This window comes from Cotesia glomerata, unplaced genomic scaffold, assembly GCF_020080835.1.
Source record: "Cotesia glomerata isolate CgM1 unplaced genomic scaffold, MPM_Cglom_v2.3 scaffold_108, whole genome shotgun sequence".
Classification (NCBI taxonomy): domain Eukaryota; kingdom Metazoa; phylum Arthropoda; class Insecta; order Hymenoptera; family Braconidae; genus Cotesia; species Cotesia glomerata.
Window position 1 is genome coordinate 1 of NW_025401421.1, and position 10,325 is coordinate 10,325.

The following is a 10,325-nucleotide window of genomic DNA, read 5'->3' on the forward strand; positions in this document are numbered from 1 at the left end:
AACGATTCTGGGCCTAATTGCTCGATTTTGTAAGTACGAGGTTTATGGTCTTTCCCACAAGAGTCGAGCCAGAAGACATTGTACTTCTTTTCACATTCACGCAATATATATGTTCCTGATTTATTTGAGCGTTTTTCCTTGAGTTTTGCATAAGAAAATTCACCTCTGGTTTATAAAAATTCCATTTATTAAAAAATTAAACACTAGAAGCGCTAAATAAAAAAAAAAAAAAAATAGTACAAACCCAACGGGACCGTGACACTTCATCTTATGTAATTTTTCTAAACTAGGGGTGATAATATCTCTACATAAATTAAACGTCCATTTTACACCCAACCTATAATACCCGTCTAACGCCGATACAAACGACATCAACAAAGCATTAGTTGAAAATTTCAGGTACGTTGGAATTCCACTTTTCCGAGATACTTCGACAGTATTGTCTTGCCTGAAATAACAATATAAATTTATTATAATTAAAATATTAAATATAAAAATAGTGATTATAAACTATCAATTAGGGATTATCAATTACTAAAAATTTTTATCTTTTTGTTTTTCTCTTTTCTCAGATTTCTTAGATAGATCTCTTAAATCTTAAATCTATCTTCTCTTTACAGATGCTATTTACTGTATATAAACATTGCTAAACATTCTACACATGAAAATGTAACATATTCTTGTAAATTGCCGAGGGAGTTTCTTTACAAATAAATAAATAAATTATAATTAAAATACGATACTAAACAACTAATTCATGTGCAATATCACCAATTTCATTTTCATTATTTATATTTATATTAAATTCAAACTTCACTCAAAATATATCATTGTTACTATTAATGTATATTGCCGATCGGCGTTCTTTTACAATAAATAAATAATTGCATTTATAATAATGATAATTAAAATGTGACAAGAAATACCCAATAGAAATTGAGCAGAGATCTTCAATAGCGCAGAGGGTAGTCCACTGGTTATGGACATCCAGCTCGTAGTACATAACTTCGGATGGATTCACCCTGAGTAGGATCCGTGATGCCGGATCCGGTAAATTTTTATCCATCAAAGCTTTGTACTCCTCATAAGGATAGTTAGGTGCCATTACCTCAAACTGATTTAAATACTGTTCTTTAACATAGGCTGCGTCGTGCCCTGATATCCTTGCCAGCGCATTATGAATCGGTTTTTTTATAAAAAAAGAGTGTCTCTTTATGCACTCCTTCGGGATATATTTCTTGTAGTCTGCTTCGACCACTTCACGAGGTATTTGTTTTTCTACTATAACTCTGGAATTATAAATGTGTTATTTTTTATTATTATTCTGATGATAATTGTTTAACTGTAAAAAATCGAACAGTTGACATTAAAAATTTTTTTTCGTTTTAATGCTTTAAAAAATTGTGAAAAATAAGTTTTTTGATATTTTTCAATTTGGAAATCAAAAAAATGCATACTAGTTATATAATATCAGCTAAAAAATTAGCTGATTATTCGACTCCAAATTTTTTTAATTTCAGATGTAATTAGGTATAATTTTATCAATTTTAAAAATTCGAACAATTGGTAATTTTTTTTTATGCTACTCCATAAAAAATACAAAATTTAGTAAACTTTCAATGAATAATTCTTAACTTCACTATAAATAAGAATAAAACAAAAAATAAAAATTTAACAACTCCATTTTTTGATTTTTTATAGCTGAAAAATAGCAAAACCCCAAATCTAAACAATTACTATTTTAATTAATGTAACATCATAAATAATAAAATATAATTACCTATACATATCACTAACACCCAAACCAATCAACTCACGTTTATGTTTTTCATATACAATATCTGCTACCTTATTTTCTAACACATCGGATCTCACTTGATGAAAATAATAATTGTAAGCATTTGAGTCTATTAATTTCAGTCTTTTGAGAGATGAAGGCTTGAAGCGTAATCTAAACTCAAACTTATTTTTTTCATGAGTTTCTAATTTGTGCCCCGCTGGAATCCACAATTTGTTTGATTTACCTCTCAAGGCAAATAAGTGTCTCGCTAGGGGTCCAATCTCTAATTGCTTGCAAATCTGGAAAAAAAAAAATCAAGTAATTAAATCTCTGTACTATTAAAATCAATAAAACTCCAGTAATTATTGAAAACAATGAGGACTGTTGATAAAAATCATCAAATTATTTTTATCAAGATCCATTTTTCTGACGAGTTTGACAGTTCTATTTAACTTTTATAATTATATTTATCAGCTGTCATCTCTAGTTTCGTATCGGATCCTAGCAGTCGTTAAATTAAAGAAAAATAAAACAACAAAATAATTATTTTCCAAGTAAACAATCAGTTTAGTTTTTTCAAGCTTACAAACCAGAAATAACGATTGAAAATACTTAAAAAAAATTTCAACACTGTCATAGTTAGAAATTAATTAATATTAGTAAGTTAACAAGTGTTAATATTTATTTAATTATTTAATATTTATTACCGCAATACAAATATCTTCAACAGTCCATTCAACAAGATACGGAACATTTATAAATTTAATTTCTGTCGCCAAATAAATAGTTACTGATCTCTCTTCTTCCATTTCAAACTCAGAATAGCAATAATTTAAATAACCAAATTAATCTCCTCAATAATTTACTTTGATCAGCTGAATTGATCAACAATTTATTGTCACATTGTCAGATAATTTTTCTAAATAAAATAACACAAGGTTATGTCCTTACTATTATTGTAAATTACATCAAGTACAAACAAACATTGTACTGACAGCTAGTAAAAAACTCAACCTGCAATACCAACCTTACACAAAGTTTCTGCCTTACCAACTTTAATTTACATTTTATTTTATTGTCCTTTTGACATTTCACGATTTCACGGCACTGTTGTCGGTTGTCAGCCTGGCCAGTGGTCGTTGTGTCATTGTGTGTTCTGTGTTGTCCCCGGAGACTGGTGTGTCTCGTACTTGTAGGATGGTCATACATTTATCTGGTATCTGGTGTCAAATGTGGCTGTAAAAAATATAATAAATTAAGATATCGTATCGGGACACTTAGTAGAGTAGAAAAAAATATAAAGAGAACCAATGTATTATATTGTTTATATTTATTTAAATATTGACGTAATAAAAGCATAAACTGACAGCAGACAGAGAAAGAGAGCAATATAAACCAACACGAATGAGTGAGCTCGAAGAAAGTATCGCTTGAAGAAACTTGGATTAACCATTGGACTTGACCTCGGTACAGCCATTTATTCAGCTCTCTAAATATCAATAGAAGTGTAAATAAACATAAATAAATAGCTGTTAATAATGGATCAGCAGGACGGGTACTGGGGAACGCTGCCCAGTGTAATTATGCTGGAAATATTTTCGTACCTTGAGCATAAAGATCGAATAAATGCCTCCATGGTAAGTGTCAAGATACCAGCTGGTTGTTATTTTATTGCATTTCGTCATACACTTTCTCTATATCAAAACAAACATATAGCTTATCATTTACGTAGTTATTTGCATACTTACGTTCATTTTATTTTTTTTTACATTCAGGTTTGTAAGAATTGGAGACAAGCGCTTTTCCATCCTGCTTTCTGGAAAGACATTACCTTCGTTTTAGATGATACCAAAAATTCATTGTGGTCAAGGTAAATTTTATTTTATTTATTTTCATAATACAAACACTTTTTTGCAATTGTTTATTATTTATTATTACCATTTTTTTATGATGTAATATCCTAAAATTAAATTATTTTTATTTTTCTTCTGCATTGTTTTCTTAAAATTTAATTGCTCGTCGAAATACTGATATTAATTAAAATTTTTCTAAATAACACTTTTATTTTTGCTTACTTTTATTAATTTTGTAAAAAATCTTAAAATTATCAGCTGTTACTTAAAAAAAAAAATTTTTTTCTTATATTTATATCTGATTAAAAATTTTACATTATGTTTTTATTTTGAAGCTTATGTCTTAAGAAATTTTTCACATGATTTCCTTTTTAATTAGCAAACCTTTTTAATTATATTTTATTTTAAACATAAATTGCAAATTCCAGTCATCTAGCAGATTGTTTTGGTTTGAGTGTACAAAATGCCACAGTAAGATGTCAAATTCCTCACTGCAGTTTTGAGTTGGAAAAATTACTTAGAAATTTGTGCGAAAATAGAAACTTAAGACGGCTTATCGTTGAACCATCAACCTCAACATTCGAATGGTCATTTACTAGTTATGATGACATGGAAGCATTAGAGACGTAAGATCATTTATTTATCTACTTTATCTTCATAAACTTTTATTAAAGGGTAATTGAAGCACACAGAAAAAAAATGTTCTTGAATCAAGTATATAATTTTGAAGAAATTAATCTTCTTGATTTGAGTAAAAAAATTCTTGAACTAATAAATTTTACTTGATTCAAGAATTTTTCGTCTTAATTAAAGACAATTACCCTTTTCAAAATTATTTCCTTGGTTTAAAAATTTTTCTCGAATCAAGTTGATTTTTTTTTCAATGCATAAAAAAATAAAAAATTTTTTTACTAAAATTCAATAATCATTTATCTTGTTAACTAAAATTTTACTAATAAATTATAATATTAATATGAGCATTAATATTATTATTCAGTATTATTTTTTTTCATTAATAGGTGGACAGAATCACTGTACCTATCAATATTAAAAATAATAGAAACGTCAAAGCGTCTGGAAGCTTTAACACTAGGTTGCGTTGAAGAATTAGTACTAAATGCTGGGGAAATCTTGGAGGTCCTAGGTTATTATCATGGAAAACATTTAACTCATCTAGGATTGGCCTCAGTAAAAGAAGATCCAGAGAACTACCAGTTTGTGATATTAAACAGTATTACCTTCCAGCAATTTATAAGCCTCACTATCCTAACACTAGACTACGATTGTCTAAATGACACAATGTTGGAGTCGTTGACCAGTGGAACATTAGAACGGCTGGTTGTCCACGTACACGATTGGAAAGAAAACTACCACGGTACATCAGATCATGCTTGGGAATTGTTTACTCAGAAAAATCCTCGCTGCGAGTTGAGATTGAATTTACTGCACGCCTACACAGGCGTAACCGTTCTAGAACGTGAAATACTCAAACCTAAAATGCCGCTCACTCACTTCAAGGCTCTGTTCTGTGAATACGTTAATCTAAGAGCTCTATACATAATGGCTTCATATTATAGTACAACTCTCAAGTCTCTGATGTGGATTGATTCTGCAGATAATAATGAATCGATACCGCCAACTGATGGAAATCCCGATCCTGATGGCTTAGTCATGTTAGCCTGGCGTTGTATTAATCTCAAAGAGCTAGTTTTCATCGGGCACAAATATTACCATACTAATTTACTCGCTATTGCTCGATTAAGAGGACATAATTTGCAAAGATTTGAATTTGCTGAACATGACATTCAAGAAGACTATATGTCTAATTATAAATACAAAGAAGTTCGATCCGTAAGTACTCTAGTTTTTTTTTTTTTTATAAAATTACAATAGACTAAATCTCGAGACCTCATCTCTGTTTTAAAGTTCTTGAGGCTTTCATTACAAATATAATTAAAATTTATTGACTTTGATGATTAAATTTACTCTAACTCAAGTATTAGTAGTTTATATAGTTGAAGAACCGATTAAGTATAAATTAGTTTTTTAAGTATTTATTACATGGATTTCACGGTTTCAAAAAATCGATTTTTTTTTAATGTTTTATTAAATTTTACATCTCTAGAATATTGTCCTAAAGTTGCAAATCGATCCGAATAATAGTTTCGGAGATACAGTTTTAAAAAGTTGTGCGCTCAAGGCGCTGTTGTATTGTCACTCAAAACTTTAAACGCGTTTTTCTCAAAACTATGTTTTCAAAGACGGTACCCACGATTTCTCGAGAACTACTCAACCGATCTTGATGAAATTTTAGACAGGTCTTCAAGATATAATTTACAAGGTCTTGAACGAAGGATTTTTTTTCAATTTCAACTATTAAAAAAAAAAATACCGCGAAATTTTAACCAAATTTTTAATTTTTTTGTAAAAACCTCTCCCAAAAATCCAATTTTCATTTTTTTTTCCTTCGTTCAAGACCTAGTTTGGAGTCTTAAATAAAGCACATATTTTTTTTTTCACTTCAAATAATCCTGCTAGGAGTTCTGCTGATCACATCTTTTTTCCGAGGGCTCGCCGGAAATGACCTCACATTAGCAGAGTTTTTAATATTTTTTAAAAATCTCAGTAATCCCTTATTAAACATCTATCTTTAAGACAATAAAAAGTTTGAATAAAATATTTCATTTTTTCTATTAAAAAAAAATTGTTGAAAATAGGACATTTTTTCCTAGAGGAAACCCATGTAACCCCTTAAACAACTCAAATATATAATTGATTTATTTCAAGAACTTTAAAAAAAAGTAGTCTTATAAATTTATTCCATTATCTTATTATTTTTTATTTTGTTTATAAATAACACAGGAAATCAATAGTATACTTGGTGATAATTGGAAAACATTCTCAGCCTCAGAATTGATGCCAGTACTGATAGACGCAATCGCAGGTGACAGCAGGGATGTAATAATGCCGTTGGTACTCAACGATGCAAAGTAATTTATCTGAAAAAAATCACTATCATAACCATAACTATAACTATAACTATTACCATTACCATTACCATAAAGAAAGGAAGAAAGACCATAACCAGTAAAACCATCATACCATCCACGACAACAAAACAACCATTCGTACTATCATTTAGAGAACGTTGAAGAATGCCTGATAAAAATAATCAAAATACGTTCCTTTATTATTTATACTATATGCATTTAAGAACGATTGCCAATTGAAACGACAGCCAGTTATTCACAAACAAGAGATCGATAAATTAAAGTAACTTAAAACGTTTTTTGTTTTTGAAAGTTGAGTAAATATTGTGATCAGCGCTTGAATTTCATTTAACTCAACTATTAAAAGATAAGAGCAAAGACGTGACGCTATGGACTCAGATTGTCCTAGTAATATGACTCTGACTAATCAATAGTCATCAAAAATTATTTACGCAAACATAAAAAGATACATTGTTATATTGTATACATTAAATGGAAAATATAAGAATGAGAGAGTGAAGAAAAGAAACATAATTCCGGGGATCTTCCAATGGAAAAAAAAAAAAAAAGTACATAAGAATGATGAAAATACAAAGCGATTCCAGAAAATAACTAGCGATATTACGTATTATTGTTTTTCAACTACGCTGGAAATTAGATTAGTAGCAGAGGATTAAGTAACTGCTCCGTAGAATATGTCTAATTAATAACGAAGCCTAAATAAATTCAGGCAAGTACTAGATCTATATAAATAACATGATAAGTCGTGTAGAACGCGATAAAAATACAGCGAACCGAGGTTATTTTTAATACGACAACCAATCGGACGCACATCTTTTTAAAAAAAGTATAAACAAACGCCTCTTTATCAAGAGGTGTTAATACTCTCTTTGTGTTAAATATTGAGAGTTGTGTAACTATTACTACTCTTTATCGCGACGCGGTTACGGTAAATATTGTACCGTCAATGCCATTGCGAACATCTATTTTTCAACTAGGCGGATTAGTTTGCTAGTCGTAAGAGGATATATTTCAGCGCACATGCATACATATGTTACATCAATATATTTAAGATCTTTAATTATTCAAATAAACTGTTGTTAAATTTTTTTTTAAAGATGAATATTTTAAATTAAAGTAGTATTTTTTGGTAAAATTTTATTTTGTGCTATTGGTTCTCGAGCTTATATCTTTAAAATAATTGTGAATATTACAGAAGAAAAAAATATTTTTTAGGCAATTATCTAAAACTGTTGTGGAAAAAGTAGTAATTTTTTAAAAGATATTGAATTGAAAGTTTATAAAATAAATAATAGCACTCAAAATTAATTTATGAAACGCGGGTGACTGATGCTCGAATCTCAGCAATTTTTTAATTTATTTATATCAAATTGTTGTTATTTTTGTTAGTTTGTTTTTAAATACAATTTAAAAAGTGTATTGTTAAAGATGCGTAGCATTATTAAAAAAAAATGTAACATGTATGCTTGTCGTCAATAATGCCAAAAAATATTTAAAATCGTGTGAATATTGCGTGGAAAGTATAAAAAAATAACTAAAAATAAAACTAATCAAGAAAATAACTGTTGAGTGAAACAAAAACAAAACAGGACGGGCCTTAATATGTACCTGAGTCGTTTGATTTTAATAATAAACGATTAATATTCGTGAGAATGTTGAAAAAAAAAAAATAAAAAATAAAAACAAATAAATAAACAAAAATATCCATGCCCGCGGCCCCGCGCAATTAAAAATATAATTGGTTTATTAGATAGAAATGAAAAAATAAAAATGATTAATTGAGCGATAAGATGAATTAACAACTATTGCAAACACAATTGATTAATTAACTATTGTAATATCTTTGTTTGTTTTATTTTGTTTATTATTCGTTTTATATCACTTTACGCCTGAATTTGTTTTTCTAAACAGTCTATTAATCCTGTACTGCAATGTGAAGAATAAAGTGAAATTGCGAGAGCGAGAGAGAATGAACGAGCGAGAGAAAGTAAGAACATACATACCAACTAAAAGTTGAAATAAAACTAATAATAATAATATTGATATTGCTAATGATATGATGAATAATTATCAGTGCGTATAGTGAAAATAAATTAAAAAAAGTAAAACAAATAAACAATCAAGTACCGCGTGATCGTCTTCTCGAGGCAAGGGACCTCTTTGTACAAAGCTAAGTAGAGAAAAGAACACGTAGCTATTCAGTGTGGGCACAATGCAAGATTAGATGAAAAATCAATTATACAAACTAGTGAAGATAAATATTAAAATGCGATTTAATAACAAACGATTTATAAGACTGAGCTTGCCAAAAGCGTTAACGCAATTATAGAGCTGAATAGGCAACGTGTAAGAGACTCACATTTATAACTTATTGTTTTATATATATATATATATATATATATATATATATATATATATATATATTTTTTTTTTTATTTCGATTGTTAAAGCTCCCAATCGGTTTGAGGATTATAAGAACTTAAATGTATACGGATTGACAATAAGAATTTTAAATGAGAGTCCAGTTATATTTAAAGGCGACACGTATGAAATAGTTTAGACCTGAAGAAGCCCTGAGCTCACTCGAAGTCATTTTAAAATATCCCCAGAATAATTCTAGACGGTATAACTTGGCATTTTTTAAACTTTTCGCTTGAAAAATTGAAAATTTTCAAAGAAAATAATTTATTTCTTCATTTTCATATTCTTCATGCTCTTATACAATGTTTTTTTAAGTTAGTGGGTTCAAAATTTTTGAGGTTGGGTGGTTAAAGTTGATAGAAAATTCCCGGGGAATCCCCGAATTAAAATTTGTGAAACCTAACCTATTTTTAATTGATTATAAGATTGAAAATTTTCAAGAAAAGAGGAAAGTAATTGTTTTAAAAAATAAATACTAATCAAAAAAAATATTTTCAAATAATAAGAACAATAATAAAATTAAAAAATGCCAACATATGCTATTGATAGAATGAATAAGTGATAAAAAAATTAAAAAAAAAAAAAAAATCTATGTTAACTGTTAAGAGCCGCCTGCCAGGAATCAAAATAACTGTAAAATATCAAACGAAAGCATAGCAAAATAAATACTAATTAAAGAAAAAAAAATAACACAAATAAATTGTTAAGATCTATTTTTTAAAAAGCGATCGTATATGTATATTTTTGACTAAGGCAGGCCTTAGTAATTATTGTGGTTCCATGTTTATAAAAGGATGAATATTATCAATTATCATTAAAAATAAATGTAAACTGTAAAAAGGGAGCCAGGATAGTAATATCTGTGATTAACAACTATTTGTCAACATAGAGAGACTAAAAATTTGGGGACTTGTTTGTTGGTGTATATTAAACGACTAATGATGTAGTAAAACAATTATTATTAAATAATAAATAATGTAATATGCGTATATATTGTTATACGTTATATTATTATTAATATAACGAGTGAGCTGTAGCTGTCATACGGTATAGGGCGAGTAAATGAAACATCTGTGATAAAAAAATATTAAGCAAAATAATAACAATTCTTAGAAAGATGTACGAAAGAAGTGTACGAGAGAGTAAGAACAAGGCTGTTTTTATCTGTGCATTAAGCCAGTTAAATTGACAAGTGTGAGATCGCTAGAAATTATTATTTAAAAAATACTAAATCCAATTATCACTTGTAATAATAGCCAA

At 28.5% G+C, this 10,325-nt stretch overlaps 2 protein-coding genes across 2 annotated transcripts; one reads left to right on the plus strand and one right to left on the minus strand.

Annotated features, from left to right (window-relative positions):
- Positions 1-5: 5 nt before the first annotated feature.
- On the minus strand, positions 6-2,757 carry LOC123273557 (tyrosine-protein kinase hopscotch-like; the record flags this gene model as incomplete). The annotated part of the gene is made up of 5 exons (XM_044741000.1): positions 2,488-2,757; positions 1,781-2,079; positions 927-1,289; positions 245-448; positions 6-165 (listed from the first exon to the last, which is right to left on the minus strand). Coding segments are annotated over exons 1-5 (1,128 nt in total), but the record flags the coding sequence as incomplete, so codon positions are not given.
- Positions 2,758-2,949: 192 nt separating this feature from the next.
- On the plus strand, positions 2,950-8,325 carry LOC123273555 (F-box only protein 33). Its single transcript, XM_044740987.1, has 5 exons — positions 2,950-3,417; positions 3,556-3,650; positions 4,062-4,259; positions 4,653-5,484; positions 6,496-8,325. The coding sequence occupies exons 1-5, from the start codon at positions 3,319-3,321 to the stop codon at positions 6,625-6,627; spliced, it is 1,356 nt and encodes a 451-aa protein (XP_044596922.1). The 5' UTR covers positions 2,950-3,318; the 3' UTR covers positions 6,628-8,325.
- The last annotated feature ends 2,000 nt before the right edge of the window (positions 8,326-10,325 follow it).